General features: G+C 36.7%; 1 protein-coding gene across 1 annotated transcript in view; it reads right to left on the bottom strand.

Annotated features, from left to right (window-relative positions):
• The window catches only part of DCC (DCC netrin 1 receptor), an 808,121-nt gene that overhangs the window by 652,192 nt on the left and 129,440 nt on the right, over positions 1-26,489 (bottom strand). The window contains exon 3 of the mRNA XM_060118369.1: positions 11,138-11,422. Within this exon, the coding sequence (XP_059974352.1) occupies positions 11,138-11,422 (285 nt within the window). The remainder of the gene's footprint in view (positions 1-11,137; positions 11,423-26,489) is intronic.

Genomic DNA, 26,489 nt, shown 5'->3' with positions numbered 1-26,489 from the left:
ATGGAGTTACTCAGCTAATACGAATATGAAAAAAATCCAGTAAAATAATAAACATGATTTCATCAAGGAAATGGCATATAATACCAGTCTGAAATGTTCTATTTCATAAATTTATGATAGGTACATAAATGGTCATTTTATTTTTATTCTTCAAACTGACATATGCTTCATATACTTTTATGCATGTGTAATATGTTTTACAATTAAAAGACTGGAGGGATATGCAAGGGTGGATTCTAGAAAACATATTTGGCAATAGCTTTAAAATCAAACTAGAAAAAAATGATTTTTTTTCTAATGTAAATTTTTTTTTTTTTTTTGCAGTACGTGGGCCTCTCACTGTTGTGGCCTCTCCCACTGCGGAGCACAGGCTCCGGATGCACAGGCCCAGTGGCCAAGGCTCACGGGCCCAGACGCTCCGTGGCATGTGGGATCTTCCCAGACCGGGGCACGAACCCGTGTCCCCTGCATCGGCAGGCGGACTCTCAACCACTGCGCCACCACGGAAGCCCTAATGTAAATTTTTATATTAAAAATTTCAAAAGCAGACCTCTTTCATATGATGGTCACGGAAGTGAATGCACACACTGTCACAACTATGTTTTCTAAATGGATTATAAGCAGTCATGATTTGCTTGGACTAAAACCCAGTTTAGCTTTTTCCTGTTGGGAGGTAAATGTTAGCCTGATTCTCTGATCTGATCTCATTGTCATGCTAGTAGAGGTACACCTAATCCTCCTCACAGACGAAGAGGGTGGTACATAAAGAGAAAGCAGTCATTACAGTGATGCAGATCGTTGACATACACAGATCGCATTAAATTCTAGCAACACCTTATGGCAACATGGTGCTTTTACTTATGCTTTTCTTCCTTTTTTCCTTCCTCCTTTTCTCCTTTCCTCCCTTTCTCCTTCCTTCCTAACTTTTTAAATAGTAAATTTGGCCTACTTTGGCTTAATCTATTATCTGAGTTAGAGAGGACTGATCTACAATCATCAGGAAAATGAATAATGATGTAAACAGTGGATTTCAACCTGTTTGGTCTCAGGAACCATTTATATTCTTACAAATTATTGAGGCACCCAAAGAGCTTTTGTTTATGTCGGTTATAGCTATAAATAATTACCATATTAAAAATCAAAACAGAGATTAAAATATTTTTATTAAATATTCACACCTCACCAAAAGTAGTATTTAAAATAAATAACTATACTTTCCAAAATAAAATTATTAGTGGTACCTTTTATTTCTGTACATGTTTAATGTGTCTTAAAGGAAAATAACTAGACTGTGTCACTTTCTGCATTCACTTTGTTCTGATATGCTGATTTGGTTGAATTACATGAAAATAATCTGACCTCAAATAGATATGTAGTTGGAAAAGGGAGGTGTATTTTTAATAGCCTTTTCAGAGAATTGTAGATTTTATCTTTTAAGACTGCACCAAAACTCAATAAGTAGTTTCCTGAAAGTTAGTTGTAATGTGAAATCTGACACCATATCAATAAACATTTTGTGTTATGTTATATAAAAATCCATTGGTCTATCTTGCATTTTGAAAATATTTTTTGCCCATGCTTGATTTAGTCACATCAATCAATGGTCATTTGGAATGGTATACTGAATGGGACATATCTTCCAAATGTTGACACATTTCATTATACAGTATCACAAAATCTCATTTGTTACTATCACCACCAATCCCATCAGAAAGGCCTTTTAATATCGCAAAGCTGTCAAGATCCCTGTGGCAGATACAAGATTTCCAAATTTCTAATTTCGTCTTAAAAGCATGAACTTCATCCTTGGGAGCAAATACTATTTTCCTTGCACTGACTGACTCGCTTCGTTCATTTTTGAAAAAATGTCTAACTAGTACTCAAGTCTGAATAGCTACAGTTTTCCTGCTGATTGTCCTTTCAAGTAAAAATGATGTCCCGAAAAAAAAAAAAAAAGCAGCTAATTCATCTTGAAACTCAAATGATCATGGAAGCATTTACCCCTCAGAAAATACTGTACTTTGATATCCTTGATGTATATTTCCCATTTTGACATGCAGAATATAAAAAAGATATGTATTTAAGAATCAACATTTAATAAAATCATTTTTACTGCTTCATCAAAGACATTCTTAGGTCACCATAGTGAAAAAATACCCCCCAAACACATTAGGATTATTGTTAAAATAGGTTTGACCTCACAGATCCCCTGAAATCATCTCAAGAAATGCTAGGAGTTCATAGACCATACTTTGAAGAACTGATATAGCCACAGTCTCAACAAATTAAGCAGTTTTCTGAGGCATTCAAGAAGCCCATTTCCTTTCAACATGGGAATAATTTTGCATCGTTCAAATAGAAGTAGAAATTGATAAATTAAATATAACTTTCCTCCTCCTTTTCCTCCTCCTCCTCACCAATCATCATTATTATTTTGCAGTTAGGAAAGCAGTGCAACACTTAAATGTTTCCCATCACTCTCTTTCAGCAACAGACCATTGCAAGTTAAAAAGTATCTTGGATCAATAAACTGACACATTTAACCTACACTTCACAATTCAGAAATAAGAACTCAACTATCCTCAGGGCCCATGCACTGAAGAGGCACGGAGAAAGTGCACTAGTGAAAGTGGAGAGAATATTTTCCATTTAAAGACATTTCCTCACCCCACCTCCCCACCCGCCAAAAAAAGGTTTTGTTAGACCTTACACTGGCCAAGTTTATTGAATCTGTGAGGCCAGCTCGAAGCTAGATTTGACTCTCTGCATTCACAGGTTTTCCCAAATGCCTCGGGGCCACATAATTTTGTCTTCTTTCATGATCCATGACCAGGTTGAATATATAATTTATGCAACTTGGGATATGTTTCAGAATGAAAGGTAACTCTCTTTATAATTATTCTAGGACATCAAGTGTGACCATCTTGTGCAAACTGGAAGGCATTCTTACCCTGCAATGACTTTTTTTTTTTTTTTTAAATGGGGCCATTTTCCTAAACTATTGTTTAGGAACATCAACACTAAACTTAACATGGCAGATTCTAAAGAATAACTGAGGCATAGAGAAATTTAATGATGGGCCATTGGCATCTGTGTCAGCAAGAAAAAAAAATACTGGTTTTTATAACTTAATGACTGTCTTCCTCAAAATAACTAGTATTTGCTTTTAATTTTTATGCTTTCTGAATGCAAAACCTTTTTCCCTCATTGTATACTCTTGTTTTCTTTATTAAATTCCTGTCTCAGGGGCTTCCCTGGTGGCGCAGTGGTTGAGAGTCCGCCTGCCGATGTAGGGGACACGGGTTCGTGCCCCGTTCCGGGAAGATCCCACATGCCGTGGAGCGGTTAGGCCCGTGAGCCATGGCCGCTGGGCCTGCGCGTCCGGAGCCTGTGCTCCTCAACGGGAGAGGCCACAACAGTGAGAGGCCCACGTACCGCCAAAAAAAAAAACCCCAAAAAACAAAAAACAAACAAACAAAAAAAACCACAAAATTCCTGTCTCAGTGGAATATCAAACACTTTTCCAATTGGAAATAAAAGGGCACTGCAGGCTACAATGGGATATTCTCTTTGATTTCTTCCCAGGCATAAGAGTTACAAATTAATTTCACTTCACAGAGCCTCTGTCTGTATCCTCAGTTTCAAGCTAACCTACTCTCCACCTGCTGGCTGCTTAGCCATCCCCCATCTAGTTCTGTTTTAGGAAATTCAGCAGGTACCATGTGTTTTCAAACAAAAGTAGGTACCCTAATATGTGCTCTGAGCCAAAAATTCCACCAAACTCTTTCTAAATCTTTTAGAGTGTCTTTCATTAAAAACCAGCCTAATCCACACAGATCACAGGAATCTGAATTTATTTAATAAAAAACAAAATCTCCATCTGGCTGAAAGCCAAGGAGCTTTGAACAGAGATGGGGAAGGGAGCCATTTCTCAGAAGCTCAGGATTCTATTACTTTCCTTCCTTGTTTACACCAGTTCAGTGCTAAAAATGGCATTCCCTGTCTGTAAATACTCCTACATCTGTTCATATTTCCTCTTTCCTTCTCCATGTACACACACATACTGCTATTTGTAGTTAGAGTTTGGAAGAAGAAAGGGAGTGTCTATTCCTATCATTGGCATGTGGTTATATCCCTTCTGTCTCACAGGCAAATTTTGAGTCTATCAGTTTCATTTTACAGCAGATCTGAAGGAAGTGATTTTTCTTTTACAGAATGATTTTTTTTTTAATTTTACAGCTGACAGTAGAATCCCAGAAAACAAATGTTGCCATTATGCTGTGTCAAAGTTAGTTTAGGGAACCTAGAAATCTTCATAATTTATATAAATGCATAAAGCAGCACTTATAACTTTCCAGAAAAGTAATGGATTTGTTATTCTCTCATTTTTCATAAAGAACCAAAAGTATTCAAAATATTTCCTATTTGGCCAATGTTGAATAAATGAAGTTGTGCCCATAACTCTTGACTAAATGTGTCTTCTTTTATGATCGAGGAATAAACTGATGTCCGATAGGACCAAAGAAGAAAGTTCTACCAGTTCTTTCATTAATTTTTGTGACTTTTGCACTCAGAGGTTATGGGTTTTGCTTCCACACACCCCTGGAGAAACCCTCTTGTTTGTATATGAAATAGGGAAGACTACCTGACCCTTCAGTCACCCACCCAGGACTGCTTAATGTCATATTACTAGGAAATGCAGAACTGACCATATGTCAGCCCACTAGACTCAGGAAAAGCCAAGCTCTCTCCTTTTCAAGAACTGTTTATTCCTCCTTGTGGAGGGCAATTTCAAGCATATTGTTTTTGCTTTTAACCTTATGTGAAATGGCAAATTTCATCAAGGGAATGAAATTTAAGATTAGATAGTGTAATCAATATGTAAACTCACTGAAGGTCAAGGATGAACATAGATAAACTAGTGGATTTGGTGAAGGAGAGATCACTGGTGACATTAGAATGATAGACTTGGCAAGAAAAATGTCATAAATCTCCCAGTATTCCAAGTACTTTCAACTTGGAATCCTGGACCTTGTTGATCACCCCCAAAATAGCACTGGGAGATCTTAGCAAATTCAAAAAGCAAACAGACGTTGTCTACGTGTTGTCTTACATATCCACAGTAAGTCAGCTTAGATTTGCTAACATATGAGACTTTGTTGCATTTAAATGGAATTTCATCAACTCTGTGTGAAACACTGGTTATCTCAGTTATCTTGCATTGGCTAAAAGACCTAACTTACAATAACTAATTCATATAATATAACATGCTTGTCCATTGGTTTCTGTGCTCTGCCCAGCTCAGGCTCCCCAAAAAGGCTGGATAAAGTTATCATATGAGGGGAGGGGGGCAAATCATGACATGGAACTTGGTCAGTTCACTGCCTGGGCAGTCAGTTTATACAATAAAAAGTATCAAATCTTCTTTTGGTCTGCTTTCTATGACAATATAAACTGACTAATTTTTTTAAAAATATATAAACGTAAAAGTCTCCTATTTTATGAGATTGATTTTTGACCCTTAATTGTTGTATTTTAGCATGGCCTCATGGTTTTGAAAAATTAGAATTTGTCTAGCAAACTTCTACTCTTAAACATTACAATTATAAAGGCAGAATTGTGGATGAATGTGGATAAAATAATAAAAGAGATCCTCAGTAGTGATATTTGGAAAGGCTGATCTAGTCCAACTTCTAAACAGCTAAGGAAACTAAGGATTTTAGAGGATTAAAAGAATTGGCAATGACTAACAAAGATAAGATATTAAGAAGTCTTATTTATTGGCTAACTCTTATTTCTAAGCTAGTGTCTGTTGCGATATTTCATATAGCCAAAGAAATGATGTTGACAGAGAGGTAACGGTGAAAATCATGTATCAATGAATTACTAGAGAGAAAATAGTTGCAGGATACTCTGACTTCTAACAGATGTGAAAAGGAAATGAAGAAAATAAAGAGTACTATGGATAAATAGCACAAAACATGTAATTAACTACCACTAGGTAAATGAATACTTTGATATCCAGAATCAAAGTCAGGTAACTTAATAAAAGAAAAATAATCTTGATATGAGAATCAAAATCTTTAAAAGTGGAATTTCTAAGATGCCAAAGTAATTATGATAGTTACTAAGGACTTAGCAATTCTAGGCATTATACTTGGCCCCAAAAATTGCAGCCTCATAACTACCCTATGAAATTACTCTCTACATTTTGCAAGGTTAATAAATTATGACTTAGATTAAGTAATTTGCTCTAACTGCACAACTTGCAAGTGGTGAAATTGAGATTTGTACTTTGGTATCAGACTCTATGCTTTTCACACTCTTATCATAATAATAGTTCAAACTGGGGATTTTAAATATTAATTAATTGATCAATATGAACCAAATCCATGGAAATGATAGATGATAGTCCACATGCTAACCCCTCAATGCAATCTGGATTACATCTAATATAATACTCATTAGGAAACACAAACTTCACATGGTTTAAAGGTAATATGATCTGTTACTTTATTCTTTTCTAAGTGCAGATAAGAGAGAAGCAGAAGAAATCATTTTATCCAACTTGGATCTATGAAAGACCAAGTGTGTCCTGTTTATAGCACGGCATAGGAAATAGTTTTAGTCAAAACTAGCCTAAAGAAGGAAAGCAAACTATGGGAAAATCCTTCAAAGCAGAGAAAAACATTAAGTACAATACAAAACTATCAGGTAATACATTAATGTGATTTGCTCTTCACTTCCCTGTTTCTGTTTTTCTGAGTGTGTTTTATGCCATTGAATCCATTGTTCAAAAACCTTTAAGGATCCCCGATCACGAATAAAGTGAATAGAATCAAGTCTAAATTCCTAGACATGGGACTCAAGGTTCTCCATAAGGCAGGTTCAGCTTCTAACTCTGGATTGATCACCTGCTATTATCATTCTACAAATGGTTATCTCCTGATGACCTACAAAAGTAATCTCTCTAAAGACTTTGCAAATTTTCTACCTAGAATTGAATGTATCCCTTGTCTGTGTTGATTTGGAACTAGAGATATTTACCTAAATTTACCATTCCCTGCCTTATATTAGTCATATGGCTATGAATTAACTGTCTGGCTCAATGGTAAATTTCAAAACAAAGAACGTGTCTTCTTTGTTTTCCTCTACAGATTATTATTCTGTAGAAATTATACAAATAAATGGTAGGAAAGTGTAATTAGCTTTGAAATATAAGTAATATTTAGTCAAACTAAAAAGTTTAATGCATCCATTGGTTAATAATAAATTCTTAGAGATGAACATATTCTGAAACTTTTAAAACCAAAAAAACACAGTTTTCCTTTTAAATAATATGCCTTTTGGGATGGTTTCTATTAAAATTTATTCCAATAAAAAATAAATATTATAGAGAAAAATCATTCAAAATATATTTTAGTCCAACTTATTCCATTAAAAGCCAAAAAGCCAATGTCTCTAATTACACAGATATTTAGTTCAAGTCTATCCAGGATCCAGAATCATCTAATTATAGTTAAACGAATGAACAACAGATTGAATTACCAATTGATCAATTCAATTAGGCCATTAAGAAAACTGAAATCAGAGTTCCAGTGTATGGGCCAGTTATTTTAGTTAACCTAGTGCCCAAAGCAGATTTATAATTCATCAATTCAGTCTACTGTTTGGCACTCAGACACGATGAGATCTGAATAAAGTGGACCTGATGATCACCATGGCTGTTTCAATCCCTGCTACATTCTCCATCACAGACAATGAGACATTTTAAACCATCTCAACTCTTAGTGTTTTGTTATCAATATTTCAAAAAAATATCCTTTACAATAATTTAATAGTAACTTACTCTGTTAAAAATATATAATTCCCCATAATTTTGCCTTCAAACATTTATATCAACAGATTAGTTACCAATTTTTCTACCTTTTAATGAAACAAATAATTATTCATTTAATCTTGAAAATATACAATGTTATGAGAAAAATCTCTTTAAAAAATTTGTAATTTAATTTGAGCACAATAACACCATACCCTGCTCCTAATCTCAGGAGAAGTGCCACTACCTAGCTTCATCTGAGCGTGGACTCCATCCCCTCCCTCTTGAGGCACATCTGATATGTCTCCAAGACCTGTCCTTAATATCTCCCCACCCATCTTCATTTCTGAATCCTTTCTGATACCACTTTAGTAGCAGCTTTTGATCATTTCTCTCCAGAATTAATGCTGTACATTCTACCGTATCCTTCTTCCTTCAGTTTATCGTGCTTGCTTCCAATTTCTCCTCCTTCAACACTTCCTATGCCCTATGACCCAGTTAAATAGAATGCGTGCAGTTCCTCTGAAAAGCTTTTCTCTCTATTTTCTCTGTGTTTTGCTGATGTGGTTCTTTCCTCCTGGTGTAGTTTTCTCTTGGCCTAGCTACTACTTGTTCTTCAAGACTGGCACATTGTTTTTCTCTCTTATGTAAGGGGATGGCACTCTGTATTTCTTCTTTCAAAGAACGGTCTACTTGCTTTATCTATTTCACCCACTAGACAACCGTGTGCGGGGGCATTATCTTTCAACTTTGTATTCCTAGTAACCTGTGTGATGACAGGTACATAAGATTCACTTAAAAGCTTGTTGAGTAAAGTATTTATGTAGTGAATAAACTGCAACTGCTTGCTGGAAGACAGCATTTCGAAACAACTATTTGATTCTTAAAATCTGAATTTAATAAATCTCTGTTACTTGGTGATATTAGAGACACCTGATACATAAAAGTGGCAACCTGAAATGTATTCTACATAAACTTGAATAAGGGCATCAAATTACATATTATTTAGAAATGGATAACTCTCCACACATATGCACACAAATGAAAATACTCTCTTTATGAACTGTGGTAAAAACAAGTGTTGAGCAAAGTTGCAGAACTTCAAATTGGCATTTATGTTTCAAACTAAAGGGAAAATAGATAAGTTCATCAGTCAACATGACACTTAAATGGCCATGGAAGAATGTATTTTTTTTAAAGAGTGGTAACCATATATGTACCACTTAAATGCTTCTAAGTCATGTTAATAATATGATGGATTTCTATTTTAACTGTGTCTATCTTACCCTATTAAATACATGTTACAATAGAGAAAGGGCAATATACCTGTGCAATTATGACTTCCTCAAACTGGTACTTATAGAAAGTGGAAATTGATTCAGAAAGGATTAGCACGATTTTAAAAATGAGGAAACGCTAAATGGCAACTAAAAGAAGCTGGGATTGAGCATTTATTCATTCATTTACTCATTCTCTCACTCAATTTTGTACTTGTTGTGGATTTGTGAATTTGACCTCTAAACCAGTTTGCAAACTCTGGGATAAATGGGACAAACATGGTCTTCCAGCAGGTCCTTTATGTGGTCAACAATATACAATACAGGATTATCAAGTATGCTAATAACGTGTGTTTATTACCTTAGCTCATAACTCCTTTGTGAAGTTTATTTTTGAATTCATAGAACTTTGAGAAAAATTCTCATTAGATGTAGTGATTTAAAAAAAAATATGAGTTTTCATTCAGGTAAGTAATACCTACACACCTCCAAAGTACAACGACATATTCTTGATTTTAGCCAAATTAACAATATGAAATTTGGCTTTAAATAAATCTCCATGGATTACAATGCAAATGTGTTTTGCAAGGTAAAGAAACAAATGTCAATGGTGATTTGATGATTATGTCTCTGTGTCTTTCAAATGTTTCCATTTCAAATTTAATATTTAATGAGTCCAAGTTAATCCCTTAATACCACTGGAAAACAGACTTTTCAGTCGTATTAAGATAGTCAAACATATTCTTGCCAATTTTCTATGTGGCTTACCTGGGCTTCGCATCTGATTGAGTCAGATGCATTATTAAGGGTATGTGAATATAAATATTTAAAATTTTTGTGTATCTAATGGATGCGTAAATAAATGCATGTACATGTTGGGAATAAATGCTGCATTTGCATCTGTCACTGCCTAGAGGATGGAAGGCAACAGTGTCACTGATGGTTATTGACACATTTAAGTCAGTATCCCTGTGACTAACAGAGGAGAGACTACACAAAAGGGTTAGAAGCGGTTTTAGAAATGTCCTAATTAAGGTCTCTGGAAACTTTCAATCATATTGCCAGTCTGCATTTGGAATGACTTGGGGATGTTACCCTCTACCTAGCAGAAGGACTTGTGATCACTACATACAGAATGTGGAGACAAGAGCCAACGCCAGTGCTTTGACAGGGAGTCTGTTACAATTACTCAAGTGTTGCCTTCTTTGTGATTCTCACAAATGAGTCTAAATAAACCCTACAAGTAAAATTAAATGAGAAAGTATTGATAGATATTACATAGATAGTAAGATAGTAGCAGTTATTGGAAGAGATCTTAGAAAATATCCATTCTAACCTCTGATTATTTAGGAGAGAAAAATGAGGCCAGAGTCTTAGAGATTTTCCAGGGAAGAGAAAGGGAAATAACAGATGGAGAGAAACATTTTCCTTATCACAATATCAATCACACTTTATTGTAATTACTCATATGTCCATGTCCACCCAGAATTCTATATAAGCCAGGCTCTGTGTCAGTCTTAGTCATTGTTGTATCCCTAGTACTTAGCACAATGCTTCTCAGAAATGAGTGTATGAATGGATAAGCAAATGAATGTTCAATATTAAGCTGGGGAAGGCTCTTAACCTTGCTAAGCCTCACCTTCGTCCTCTGAAAATGGGGATAACAATAACTACCTCTTAGACTATTACCAGAGGAAAATCAAATAACATAAAAATGTTTAGCAATGGGCTTTGCACAAAGAAGCACTCATTAACTATTAATGGAATGAGTGAGTGAATGAAGCCAGATAAAAGGAAAATACCTGTTTCTGTTGTACCAGAAAGTTCAACTACAAACCATGGAAAGATAAGAAAAGCTTTTAGCATACCCTCATCTAATGGTTCATTTAGAAAAGAAGAAAAATATATAAAAATAAACCCAATACACAATACAGAACTTAAAAACAACTACTAAATATGTGTTAAAGGAAAAATTGCTCCAACAACTCTAGAAAATATAATTCTGAAGAGAATAAAGAACACTAATCTTTATCAGCAATACCTGATAAGATTCTGACTTCTGCTTCATTTCCTGTTCTTGAGCTGGCTGGATTCCGGGCTAAGCATCGATAGATTCCAATGTCTCCCAGTTGAAGTCTACTGATTTGCAAGGCTCCAGAGGGCAAGACCACCACGCGGGAGTCGCCCGGGATGGGAGTCAGGTCTTGTTGGTTTTTCTGCCAGTGTATTGTTGGCATCGGCTCCCCAATGACTTCACACTTGAGTAGCACTGTGTCGCCCATGAAGGCAGTGACAGATTCTGTCTGGGAGAGGAACCTCAGTGGTCCTAGGAGAAACACAAAGAACAAAGGGTACATCTTTCAGAGGAGGCACAATAGTCACCAAATAAAAAATCACACCTGTATTCTTTTTAGAAAATTGTATTCTACAAAGCATCTTCTCAAAAGACATCTCATCTGCTTTTCACATTTTACCACATTACGTCTGGCCCAAAAGTAGTTTCCGTGACTAAAAAATGATAGAGATGTTGCCATTAACCTCTAGAAGCTGTTTTGTTTTTACTGGGTAATAAAACAGCCTTATAAAAACAAACAAAGCAGGCAAAATCATCCTAATTTTATACATGAGGGAACTGAGGTTCAGAGAACTGAAATTCCACAAGCATTCACACAGTTACTACAATGTAATCCTGCCAAGGGGACCTAGTTCTTCCAAATTCTCATCCTATGCTCTTACTGTTAGCCAGCTTTGGACAAAGGACTATGAAGTTACGGGGATTTATGAAGGACTGGCCATATGACATAACCTAGCGCAGTTTCAAGAAAGATGAGTCTTATTAACCACCAATTACAGTAAAAAAGAACAATCTTTCATGGGCTGACTCCTTAAGGTAAATGACCATCAGTATTTGCCAGTTATAGCTGTGGTGAAATGAAAAAATGCTTAAGTTGGAATTAGACGAGTTTGTGTTTCTAGTCTGGCTGGGCCACCTACTCTGTGTGAGTCCTTTGGTAACTTGTTTCATTTCTTTGGGCTATAAAATGGGATAGTAGTGAATTCAACAAATACAACTACTATGATGTTCATTTGAAATAACATGTAAAAAAGATGCATCCATATGGATGATTAAGCAAAGGTAGGGGAAAATGAAAAGACAAAAAAATAAACAAACTGGCTATCACTGAGCATGAAGGATGGTGAGAGAGAAGCCTCCTCCATCATGATGCTGTATGTGAGAAGGGTAGAAGATATTTGGAACCTGCCCTCTTGAACCCCCTTTTATGAACAGATGGATATTTGTGACCCTAGTTCTTTGACCGTGGAAACATCTTTTGTGATTACAAACAAACATATTTGAATGAATTATGTCACCATTGATGGATCATTGGCAATTTTACTTTCTAGAGTTAATCCAATTAAATAATTTTAATTTCTTGATTTGTGTTCTATTCATCACAGTTATGTTCCAATATTTTAATTTTACTGGAATTGGTTTCCCTGTATGTGCATTTCACAATAAAATTTGATTCATTCATCAGTTTGGGTTTCATGTCAAGTTTTTCTGATCATATTTGCATTACTGCGATTTTTATTTTATAGATCTATTATAAGTAGGTCAAAGTTTCCTAGGTCTCAGCTTAAATTTTGTCAAGAAACATTCTACCAATATTTAGTTAATAACAAATTCTAATGTGTTCAGTTTTAACTACTGTTAGGTTTATTTGGGGTCCATTAATTCTCACAAACCTAACTTTCCCTATAATGTGATAAAATTTTTGCTGGAGTAAAAAGGGCAAAGGCAAAATGACCTAGGTTAAAACATCATAATTTAATATGAGAGACAATCAGAAATGCTGTAGAGAAGTTGCATACCCTAGGCTAAGGGAGCATTTCATGTCCCTTTCAGGGATTAGTCTTTTAAGCCACAGGGTAACTGAATCTATGAAAAAGGAAATTACATCAATATCACATACGGAAGAGATTTAAGTTGCCAAAGATGGTCTACCACTCACTACCGCCACACTCATAAACAGACCTACAGACCAGGAGATGTGGCATCGTGGTTTAGCAAGGACAATTGATTCTAGACCACAGAGAAATATGAATTTTGATGCATGTTAATTTATCAATGGAAATATATCCTACACTTAGGTATTAAAATTACTCATCTGGAATCTAGATCCATGGAGCTATCTGTCTCAACAGTACAGATGTGTCTACAGTGGGACCAAACCACATGCCTAATTTTACTCTTCTCATTTAGTTAACTGGAACTAATCTATAACTATGCTGGATCCACCACTGAACGAAGACCAAAAGGAATCCATTAACTTGTGCCCTAGCTCATTCTTTAAAGTCTAATTTCCAGGCTGTTTGTAGCGTATAATCTTTTTTTTTTTTTTTTTTTTTTTTTTTTTTTTTTTTTTTTGCTGTACGCGGGCCTCTCACTGTTGTGGCCTCTCCCGTTGCGGAGCACAGGCTCCGGACGCGCAGGCTCCGCGGCCATGGCTCATGGGCCCAGCCGCTCCACGGCATGTGGGATCTTCCTGGACCGGGGCACGAACCCATGTCCCCTGCATCGGCAGGCGGACTCTCAACCACTGCGCCACCAGGGAAGCCCTGTAGCGTATAATCTTGAGTGTATTCAAAAGAAGCCACATTAATCTACTACTGATTGGCTTTGGTATGGATTTAAAGCATATACTTGAACAGCGAATGGTTTATATATATACTACACAAGGCAAATCTGCAATGAGTAGTGTCCAGATGTTGTGACGGTTACATATGTCAAGATATTTTTCACATACGTTTCTGACTTGTTTCCTTAATGGTTTTTTTCTTGGTCTTCACATCCCTAGCATTTTATTTTATAGTTAAGGAAACACTGTTGGGAGTAATTTACCCACACATACAAGTTATACATTTTACACAAAGGAGGTAAGAATAAAATATTTTTGATAAGTTGATAAAATATCTGGATACTTCTATATATTCAGATAAATGGTCCTGTACAAGTTACATACACTGGAAAAAATTCTAAATATGTATTTTACATCTGAATGTCTGTGGTATTCACAAAATTCACCTAAAGAGTTCTAGAGCATAGAATAAAACATAAAATGAAAGAGTAATTCAAATTGATTCTCAACAGTTGGTTCCTTTATATAAACTTCATCTAGCTGGAAGAATCATAGATGAGGCATGAGATTATATATTAATATAACTGGGCTTAATGGAGTTGGCTATTGTTCCACATGCTTATTCACTATGGGTATTTTAGATCTTAATAAACAGGAGGTTGGAATTACCTCTTACTTACAATTTAATGATGCAATGTTTGAAAACTTCAAATAGTTGATTATTTGATAAAGTGAGAAATTATAAACACAATTTGTAGCTTTTTCTTTGTGTCTCTACAAAGGAAATCCAAGCATCAAAAAGCAATTCTAGGTTTACGAGGTTCTATATGGCTTGAATTAATGCTTCCAGTATCTTTGAGCACTCTCATCTCATGGTCGTGCAACAAACCAGCAACAGTATTAAAAGAAGAAGTTATAGGCTATCAACTTAGTACTATATTTTCAAGGCAGAGTATGAGCACCTACTTATGAACATTAAACTCACTGTAACTCATAAGAACGAAATACGGCACTTTCATAAGAGTCATTTAATGCTTTAATGAAATACAAAGATACAGGTATAATTTTAACTAGATCGTCACGAAAAATAGCTACCTGCTCATCAAGAGCCTGTTCATGGAAAAAGCCTGGTTCAACTCATTAGATCACATTTGATAGACTGTAATCATAACACGAATGGTATTCTTTTTTTTTTTTTTTTTTTTTTTGAGGTATGCGGGCCTCTCACTGTTGTGGCCTCCCCCGTTGCGGAGCACAGGCTCCGGACGCGCAGGCTCCGGACACGCAGGCTCAGCGGCCATGGCTCACGGGCCCAGCCGCTCCGCGGCATATGGGATCCTCCCAGACCAGGGCACGAACCCGTATCCCCTGCATCGGCAGGCGGACTCTCAACCACTTGCGCCACCAGGGAGGCCCACGAATGGTATTCTTATCACTACTCTTTTCTTACCTAAATCCATTCTAAACATAGTCAAAAGAGGAGCGTTTCTAAATCACCAAAGTTTTTTGTTTTTTTTCACTCAAGAAACTCTAACATTCCATTTTCTAATATTGTCTCATACCCTAAATCCTGGTACCCAAGAATCTAATACAGTGTTCCTTCCAGGCTCATCTTCCACAACTCCTACGAAAGAATTCTTGGATTTATTGAACAGGTCTATACCTGGCTCCCTCTTGATTGTATTTCTCATGAAATTTCCTCTTAAGAAGTATACCTTCTCCCCTAACATCTATCTATCAAATCTGTCATCATTCTTAAAGTACTAAGTCAAAAAATTCCTCTTTTCCTTAGTCTTACTTACCAGAAATCATCTCTTAATCTTTTGAATTTTTACAGAACTTATAACTTAAGATAGAATGACATAGTTGACTGTATAAATAAAAGGCAGACAAGTGTTTATATGTTTGTATATGTTTTTTCAGTCCACAGAATATATCAAATATCTACTGAAAGAAGAAAAAAACACAAATATTTACTGAGGTTCCATGTCTAAGTAGACTATTACAGGCATGAAAATTTTGATAACTGCATTTGAGTGTTGGTGTATCACTTTCTAACATACTCTGTGGCAGTTTAGGATGGTGGATAACACACCTGGGTGCCAGATTACCTGGGGGGTCACTTCTCTGCTTCATCATTTAGCCAGACCTTGGTCTTTATTTTTTATTTATTTATTTTTTTTACAGAATAGAGATGTTCAAGGCCACCTTAAAACCATAAATAGCGACTGATCATCTCTATCCATTAAAAAGATGCCTTTTTCCCTTGGCATCAACCAACTGGGCTGAATTCTAGGATGGGGCTTTTGGTGATTTTAGGAACCAAGTGAACATTTCTCTTCTCCTTGGGAATGTCCCACTTTCGGACAAGAACAGAGAGGGTTTTTTTGTTTGTTTGTTTGTTTTTTTCATTGTTGCTCCTTGCCTCCATTTGATATCAGTTGGTAAACAGAGAAATGGTACCAAAACAAAATGAAATGAAAAACCCAAAGAACAAACAGAAAACTCTAAATCATCCCTCAAGGTTGGTCTCAGGGTTTTACATATGACAACATCAATTCAACCCCCACGCAATGTGATTCCTTGGAGAGCTGCTGGATCCAGACCAATGACACAGGAGAGCTGAGTTTTATCACTGACACTATTCTAAGCTCCTTTATAAATTAACTCCTTTAATCCTAACAACAGCTCTTCAAGTATTACTGTCTCCACTTTATAGATGGAACTGGAAAGGGAAAGAAACTCATTCAAATGTTTACATTATGTAAAACCATTATGATGGTTTAAAAAAAGGTTTTGTCCTGAATGATACTTCTTAAAATACCCTATTTCCCCAATCTAAGTGAAAATGTCCCCAAAGGAGTTTTTTTTTTTTTAATATAACAGTACTTCCTGACTCTTCAACCGCCAAGTATCGGCACAATACTAGAAAACTCTGTTTAGTAAGTATATACTGCCCCAGATTGAATTTTTAGAGACAAACTTCAGCCTAAAGTATTGTGCAATTAAAAATAGCACACAAACCTATGCTTGGTTGTTTCCATGGAGGCCTTTCATTATTAGCCTTGGGGAAAGTCTGTTTCCCAGAATGAATTATACTCAAGGCTCCTACCTTCACACCTAGCCTGGCCCAGGATTCTAAGACAGCTGGACTTGTTGGAAGTGTCTCATCCCAGCTAACTGACAGGTTTACACATTACTCGCACCTCTGTACATTAACAAAGACCAGCACCTATTAGTGCGGGGTCAGTTCAGGAACCATAATAAGGAGAGAACACGTTGTTTTACATACGGAAAAATCAGGCACGCATATGTGGGAACTCCATTTTACCGCCTGTCCTAGAAATGATAAACATAGACACGTATAACTTAAATTTTATAAGCTACTAATAGTAAAAGTGCCTGGGCTTCAGCATCAGAAATTTTATTGATGTTAACTATCCTAATTACAGTTGTATAATAAGCATTAAATGTTGTCACCAAGAGATATATAACCATTATGAGAGTACCGAGGAGAAATGGGTCTCACCCTGTTTATTTCGATTTTTGTAAAGGATACTTCTTAATTCTCTAACACTAATTTTAACACTAAAAGCATTCATTAAGTGTCTATTTATATAGGTTACTTTGTTAAATGTTACTCAAGGCCTGATAAACAGCCATAATTACAATTCTTTTCTAGAACATTTACTCATTATACTAACTATCAAGAGCTTAATTACCTGGGATTTCATAGTACCAACACAGTATCAGAATCCTCACTTCCTCAGAGGGGCCTCCCCCAAATCCAGATAGAACCAATTATTCCTGTATGTTCCCTTTGCAACATTTACTTCAAATATAACTTATTAACTGTGGAGTTAATTTAATAGCCATCTTCCCAGCTAATCTGTAAATTCCACAAAAGCAGAGCTGGCATATAATCGTCCATCAAATATATGTCTAATGAGAAAGTATGTATGATTGGTCAGATAATTAGTTTAGGCAAATATCCCAGGCTCTTATACACTGGGAAATCTAGGAAGAAGAGCGTAAAGAGAGGGAGAAAACAAGGATTTATTCAGGGAAAGTGAAAAAGAGCCGAGCCTAATAAGCATACAAAGTCAACCTATACAGCCTTTCATTTGAAAAGATTGTGAGGGGGCAGGGAGTGGGGGGGCGACGTCTAGCGCATCCATGAAAATTTTACCTAAGGCCCGTAAGTTCAAATTGTGAAACAGTGATATTTCGAATGAGACTTCCCCGTCTTCCTTCAAATCACTGTCCCCGGAAACAAAGTTATCAGTGGTCTCAGGACCAGACCCCACCCAGCTGGGACAGGCAGGGCAATGGCTCCAGCCATCCATCAGGCTCTGGCCAATACAGATTTTTTTCAGGAGCTAGGCACAACCAAACTGTTGGCTGTCACCAGGGCAGTAGAAATGTGAACAGCAAAGCAGCAAACATTTTTCATTTGGGCTTTTCCTTTGTGATGCTAACAAAAATGAGGTAGAAAATCACCATGGCAATGAATGCAAAGCTGCTAAATCTGCAGGGACGTCAAAAGTGTTAGGCTCTGAGAATTAAAATAATGAGAACAATAGTCTCTCCTCTCTCTTCTACCCATGCACACACGCATCACATAGACTAGGAGAAATCTTTCATTCAGATCCAGATAGTCAGAAAGTTTGAATAGCTTAGACATGCATTCTTGTTCATTTAATTCTAAGCTACTTTGCTTTTTAAGCAAAAGTGGAAATAAAGCATTCCAGGTTTATGCCAGGACTCTCCTCCTCCACCTGGGAGGCCTCTCCTCCACCCACAATACCCTCAGACTGGGCCTATTCCTTTTTTTAAATTTTAATCTCAAAATGGCACATTCTTTTGATTTGCCCTCTGGCCTCTTTGGCAGACTATCAGGGTCCACATCTCCTCCTATGGAAGGTCTAATTATTAAGTAATTAAAGTTCATTTAATAAAAATAGACTTATCAATTGGGGGACAGACCTTGGGATTGGAAATCTCTCTTGCTTTTAAATATTCAGCAGTGTGGTAATATCCTGTAACTGCCAGAGGAGAGCTTAAGTAAATGCTTTGTTTGCTCCAAATTAAAGCTTCACAGCCACCTCCCTTCAAAGCCAGACCTTGTTTGCCCCCTTTTAATTTTCAAATTAGCTCAGGGGAAGAGAATAGACATAATCCAAAGAGAAGTTTTCTAGATTTGGTTGCTTTTCAGAAGCCAGAAGACCAATAAAGGGTTCTTAGAATATGTTATAAGCATATATCTTTTTTTTTTTTTTTTTGCGGTACATGCGCCTCTCAATGCTGTGGCCTCTCCCGTTGCGGAGCACAGGCTCTGCACGCGCAGGCTCAGCAGCCATGGCTCATGGGCCCAGCTGCTCCGCGGCATGTGGGATCTTCCTGGACCGGGGCACGAACCCGTGTCCCCAGCATCGGCAGGCGGACTCTCAACCATTGCGCCACCAGGGAAGCCCTATAAGCATATTTCTGTATTTCCCTCTGAGAGTTATCATTTCCCTCCTTATGTTTTCCCCCAGGTTTTTGTTTTTGTTTTAGCAACTTCATTTTCACTGGTGAAATTACAGACTCCTAGGTAGTTGGTTAAAGAGCCATGGCTGGAATGTGGCATTGCAAAACAAGTCTAGGAAGTGTGTCTGTCGGGTACCGGCCACACTCCTTCAGTGTGTGATCTTATAAGAAACATCCATGTGGCCAATTAGTTGAACTCAGAAGGATGTAACAGAAGAAGTGTGAAAGGGAAAGAAAACTGTAGGCAAATTACACAGTCAGTTTGTCTGTCCAGCTCTGCAAGATCAGCAGCAAATAATGAACTCATTTCCTTGGCAAAAAATAGTCAATGAGAAATGTCATCACATAAATCTTTTTCAGAATCATGTTTGGGGTTTGTTCAATATAAATACTCTAAAGGGCTGGTATTTTCCCAGATCTCTGAAAACTGATTATACATAAGACTTAGAACCAAGTGGTCATTTTGGGACTCCTGTGAGTGATCAAGAGCCAGTGTGAATGCAGATCTATCCCTAATCTCATCAAGTAGCCTTGCTAGGTTCTTGGCCTTCAAATCTATGGAGCAGCAATTCCGGATTCTCCAAGTCACCCTTCTTAATAACACCCTTATGGCCTCTGGTAGCCAGTGTGACACCTTTATAAGAATTGGAAAAGGGTGCCATCTTTGAAGGGATGAGTTTAGAAAGGTACCCCATGGGATTGGCTAGCAAATCCAGAGCTGGATTTCAGGCCCCACCTAACCTTCCCCTGGAGATTGTTTTCAGATATGAACTACACCCACATACTAACAACTCTGCTGGCATCTCTTGACTTCATTATCTGCAATCAGTCAAGAATGATTGGTCTTGGCCCATCCACGTCTTTTGTTAACACCAGGGTCAAACAGAGGCAGATTCTGGAAGCATTTTTCTGGGTAGCATGTTAAAAGCTTTTTTTTTTTTCATCCTTCTGAGCTATTATACAACATATATTTCCCAGCACAAGATTAAATAATGAAGTGAGCTTTACCACCTCTTCTGCAAACTCACATGGTATTGTCTTCTTGGAGAGAGATTCTTCATAAAATCGAATCAAATTATATTGAACATCAATGCCATTATTGTACGTGAAGGTTAGAATAGAATCCTTCTTCAAGGAAGAGCTAGATAGCATCCCCTGTACAGTGGCAGCTACATTTTCTCCTGCCTGTATCACCATCTCTTTGATGACTGAAACTAGCCTTTTACCTGTATATATGTATTAAGCCAAATGGAAACTCATTCTCATAATGCAGACCAAACAGGAGTTGTTTGTTCACTTGTTTTACTTTACGATAAGATTTTCTATAGGAATTCTTTGAAGGACAAACTTCTAATGTAGAAAAATGTTCATCAGTAATCAAAAACTGAAAATAATATAGCACTTTAGCCTATTAAGGTTGCAATGATTTCAAAAAATTATGAACAGTAATTCTGAAAGCATGAGTTGATATGCTACCTTTGAAAAGCGATTTGTCAATGTGCATCATAATAATTTAACCCAAGAACTCCACTTCTAGGAATCTTTCCATAAATATATGAAGAAAAAGGTTTTATATATATACATAGATACATATATATACACGCACACACAATTATTCAGTACAGCATTATTTAAAATAGTGAATATAAAAAGTAAATAAATAAATCCCCCCCAAAATAAATAAAAAAGAAAAGAGTGAACAATAGAAAATGCGCTAATTGTACAATTGGTGATTTCTTAAGCAAATTATGGTATATCCACTGTACTTAACATTATATGACCATATAAAATTATGTTAATAAATATTTTTTAAAGGGAGAAAGTTATTTTTCTCATTTTTTTCTAAAACAAGCACATCTTAAAATATACAAAAGGATATTTTGCTAATGATTCTAACCCTCTTTTCAGTGTATTCTATTCAGTGTGAATTGTAAAAAAACTATTCAGAGTATATCGATTTCATGAAGAGATGTTTACCTCCACAGGCTTTGATGATAACTCTATTGTCATTCTCTACTCTGCAGATAAAATTCTTATTACAAAACCTGAGATTGTTTTATAATCAATAGTTATGAATAGTTTTACAGAATTCAGTCTCAGGCTTTCCATCAAGCTTAAAGCGCATTACGCATGGCTAACAAATGGTCACAACATTCATGAAAGTTGATTATGAATGTGGCTAATATCTGTTAGGCCTTCTTATAAATTGTGCTTAATTCAAGGCAAGCAAATCATCCAAATAACAGAAAAGCAAGCTCTTAAAGTTGTATGATATTTTGTTTTACATCATATAACTGTCACCAGCCCTTCCCTACTTTATCTATGTTCTCCTGATAACCCTGCCACAAAGCTCTACCAGCACTGATTATATCATCTTATGGGAATTTCCAAAGTATGCTTTCATTCATTTATTCAGTCAGTCAATGTTGTGGCTAATTTTATTTGTGGATGTAAGTAGGCCACAGGGTGCTAAGATTTTTGGTTAAACATTATTCTGGGTGTATCTGTGAGGGTGTTTCTGGATGAGATTAACATTTAAGTCAGTACACTGAGTAAAGCACACTGTCCTCCCCAGTGTGGGTAGGGCTCATCCAATCCATCGAAGGCCTGAATAGAACAAAAAGGTAGAGTAGGAGGATTCATTCTCTCTGCCTGACTTTCTTTGAGCTGGGACATCAGGTTTCTCATGCCTTCAGACTGGGACTCAAACTGGAATTTACACCGTCTGCTTTACTGGGTCTCCAGCTTGCCAAATGCAGGAGGACTTCTCAGCCTCCATAATCACGTGAGTTTCTCTGGAGAACTCAGACTAATACAATCAGTCAACATTTACTGGGCACCTCATATGTGGCAAGCATCATCCTAATTGCCTGAGAAATATAATGATGAACGATCAATGCTAGCTTTTGTCAAAGGGCTTTTCTGGATTTTGGAAGCCTAGAGGAGGAGTGTAAGATTCATATTCATCATATTTCTTGAGTGAAACATGGCAAAGCCCCAATAAAGGGGAGCCCATAAGCACAAAAACTTAGCAAGAGATTATCCAATGAGTTTCAAAGGTCACTGAAACAAGAATCCATCAGGTTATAACTGTTTCAAACTTTTAATTGAGCATATTATCCAAAGGATTAAATGATCTTCTACCTGTTAACCTATTAACCCAGATGTTTATTTTTCTTATTACCAGTAGCTTTGATTGAATACATACGAGGCACTATATAACGTATAATAATATATAGTCTCTACATGGCTGTAAAGGGCCCTACTAAAGTTCCCTGGCAACATATTTCACTCTCAGTTTGTTAGATAGGATCACCCTCCTTTCAATACAAATGATTTTTTTCCTGTCAAAAATATGTGACTGAATCCTATATTCAAAACTTGTAGATACAGACCAAAGAAAGGAGAAACCTAAACGGAACAAGTTTTCAATAAAAGGAGGCAGCGGAGAGAGTAGTTTCAGCTCAATACTTCTATTTCAGTATATAATTAATTAAAGCTTAGCTATTGATAATAGCTAAGATTCACATCAAATACATCAAAAGATTCAATTTTTTCTCTCATAATTCCAGTATTATTTTTTTCTTTTTTTTCCACCAGTATTATTTTTTCTCCCCACAAAATCCATCTGTAACATGAGAATCAAGGAACCCCAACAGAAATAATCATTTCGATTAAAAACTTCTGGTAAATCTATATAATTTTAATTTTGATGTGGAAGTACCTACTGGGAGAAAATTGTAGCTAATGAAACACATTTGCATGCTGTGCATTTGCACAATGAAAACGGAAAGTCAAAATATGTCTGCTTCATTGCTGAATGTGTATGATTTTCCACCTTCTCTACTAAGACCCTAAGGAAATCAAACTTTTTAAAGAATTACCAAAATTTTGTAGCTTGACCCAGGTAACAAAATATCCCTGATAGAATGAACCGTTCAAATGAAAAAAAAAAAAAAAAAAAAGTCTGATGCCAAAATTCATGCTTTGGGATTTGTCTCATACTCACCTGAATCAATATCCACCACAAGAATCTGAAGTAGTTATTTATTCCAACATATCTTTCTGTATACCTAATCCCCAGCAATCATCTGGCTGTAGAAGAATGTCAGTAAATTAGAGAATGGTAAATCATCCTTCCTGAAAATCTTTCAGTTGTGGAGTCATTTTCATGGGCCCAGTTGTATCATCTGATACTTGGACTGAGAATAAGGTGGGAAAAGGGCATGCGTGGGCAGTCAGAGATAGATTTTCTTCCCTGCTCCTAAGGGCCCAGGCATGGGGTACAGGTATGTGTGGTAGGAAGTAAAATACTCCTTCAGGATAGCATTAGTCTCAAGTATGAGAGTACTTACACACTTTTTATAGAACCAGGAATAATATGACTTCCAAGCTTGTTTATGATCTTTCCTGATCTTATGATCGTTGAATATAAAAAGAAGTATTCCTTAAAAAGCATGGTTCAATAAGTAGAAAATGAGCTTTGAAGAGCAGTGGGCCAAGAGGAGCATAGCAAAAGATTAGACAGGATATGTCATATAAGACAGATAATTCAGACACCTTATACCATCTTGGTAAGTTTGTATTTCATTTCAGTTACATTGAGACGTTATTAAGGAATTTTGATCATGGAAATTACATGACTGGATATACATTTTTTGAAGACCATTCTTGTTGCTATGCAGAGGATAGTTAGTGGGGGTAGGTCAGAGGTGAAGGCTAGAGGGAAAGCAGGAACCTCACAAACTTAACAGTAGTCGAAGTGAAAGAAAACTGGGTTTGTTTTGGGAAAGACAGTGTCGTGCTAGCAGTCTTTTGACGCCCCCCGCTGGGCCTGGAACACTTCCTTATCAAGGAGTAAAAAGCTCACATAGCCTGTGCTGGCCTATCACCTTGTGTGAGGCTATCTTTTCATTTCTTACTCAATGAATGTTCCTTTGTTCTGATTAGGTGTGTAGGTCATTGACCCTCAGGCACATCCCCTTTCTTCAGTATTTCAAACTCCACAGCAGGGTTTTTGGTTTTTTTCTACTGTGGTGCAGAGGGGTGCAGGTAGACTGATTGCCCTGCATCAGCTTTGTGGGGGACACTCTGACCATGGGGGAACACTGCCCACTACTGGAGCTGAACTTGCTCTGTTTTTTCTATGTGAATAAAGCATTGTTCCAGCCAGTGCTTGGCTGTGTTGTTTTCCTTGGCAATTCTGATACCAAGACACAGTGGACAGAAGGGTCTGGAATCCTCCCCTGGGATTGATAACAGGTGCACAATGCTCTGTTCCGCAGCTTGGGAAAGTGAGATAACAGTGAGAACAGAGAAAAAGAGAGATGCTAGATATATTCTGAGGCATAATCACAGGACCTGTTGAAGGTTGAGTGTGGGCTGTGAGGGAAAGGGATGGATCAAGAATGAGCCCTGGTAATTCAAAAAGAGTCATGTACCACAATGTTCACTGCAGCTCTATTTACAATAGCCACGACATGGAAGCAACCTAAGTGTCCATCGACAGATGAATGGATAAAGAAGATGTGGCACACATATACAATGGAATATTACTCAGCCATAAAAAGAAACGAAACTGAGCTATTTGTAATGAGGTGGACAGACCTAGAGCCTGTCATACAGAGTGAAGTTAAGTCAGAAAGAGAAAAACAAATACTGTATGCTAACACATATATATTGAATCTTAAAAAAGAAAAATGGTTCTGAAGAACCTAGGGGCAGGACAGGAATAAAGATGCAGATGTAGAGAATGGACTTGAGGACACAGGAAGGGGGAAGGGTAAGCTGGGACGAAGTGAGAGAGTGTCATGGACATATATACACTACCAAATGTAAAATAGATAGCTACTGGGAAGCAGCCACATAGCACAGGGAGATCAGCTCATGCTTTGTGACCACCTAGATGGGTGGGATTGGGAGGGTGGGAGGGAGACGCAAGAGGGAGGAGATATGGGGATATATGTATATGTATAGCTGATTCACTTTGTTATACAGCAGCAACTAACACACCATTGTAAAGCAATTATATTACAATAAAGATGTTTTAAAAAAAAAGAAACAAAAGAAGGTACTGTCAATGGGTCAAATTATATACTCATTATATAGACTGTAGTTACACTTCAATTATTATATATTCAATTGTTTCTGGATTATAGTGTTTATGGCTCCGCCTTCAACTTCTACATATCACTTCCCTGAAAGAGCCTAAATTCTCTGATTCACTAGAAATACCTATGTTGACTCTGGAAAGAGTGTTATATTCTCAATAGTTTGTTGATGACAGCTGCCGAAACTTGGTCTGGAGCTTGTGTTAATTCATCATAAACAATTTCAAATGTGATTATTACTTCTGAAGTCTCTATCTTTGTACACTTTATAGGAGATTTTCTAAATAAATAACAACGCTAATTTAAAAAAAAAAAAAAAAAAAAAAGAGCCCTGGTCTGGTTTCCAAATAAAATGTTTAGGCTGTAGGGTAAGGAATTTTGGCTTTGGGTTAAGTGGGTATATGTGGTGGTTTGAAGGAACAAGAAGAAAACACACTAGAGTAAGAGATGTGATATTAAAACTAGAACAAGAGTAAGAGATAAGGAAATTACTGGCTCTCAAGCTCTGAATCTCAAAGTTGAAAGGATTAGAGGTAATCGTCAAAGTTCTTTCCATTTGTAAAATTATATAACCCTGTGACTCTGTGTTTCAACAACTTAATATGTGGCCAGACCTTACAGTCATCCACCAACACTTAACAAAACTAATATAATAGAAACTGTGAATCATTGGATTTACAGAAGTAAATAAAACATTCCCCATCACTGCCCTAATGGAGCTGCCAGTCTAGTAGAGATACAGTGCTCATCAGACAACATTTATCACAGAGACACTTAAAAGGGATTTAAAAACAAGCTTGGAGATTTATGGTAAGAGAGGAGCCCATAATGTTTGCCCAGTATTGCAAAAATTGACCAACTCAAGTTAATATGGACAACCCTTATTCCTTTGTTTATAATCACAAGTGAGCTACCTTGTTGTTTATTGAGCTTTCTCATTAATTTAGTCACTCTAATTTACTTTGGCTCTGTAGATAAAACTCTTGTTCTCAAAGGCTATCTAAACTATTGTTATTTTTAAGGCATATAGCTTTTCAACAAAGAGAAGATCAAAAGTACAAGTTGAAAACAGCTAGATTTATCCTAAATTTTGCAAAGTGCTTTGTATTCACTT

This window comes from Mesoplodon densirostris, chromosome 15 (assembly GCF_025265405.1).
Source record: "Mesoplodon densirostris isolate mMesDen1 chromosome 15, mMesDen1 primary haplotype, whole genome shotgun sequence".
In the NCBI taxonomy this organism is placed as follows: Eukaryota; Metazoa; Chordata; class Mammalia; order Artiodactyla; family Ziphiidae; genus Mesoplodon; species Mesoplodon densirostris.
The sequence above is the reverse complement of the archived record's forward strand: the minus strand, read 5'-3'. Positions and strand labels throughout refer to the sequence as shown.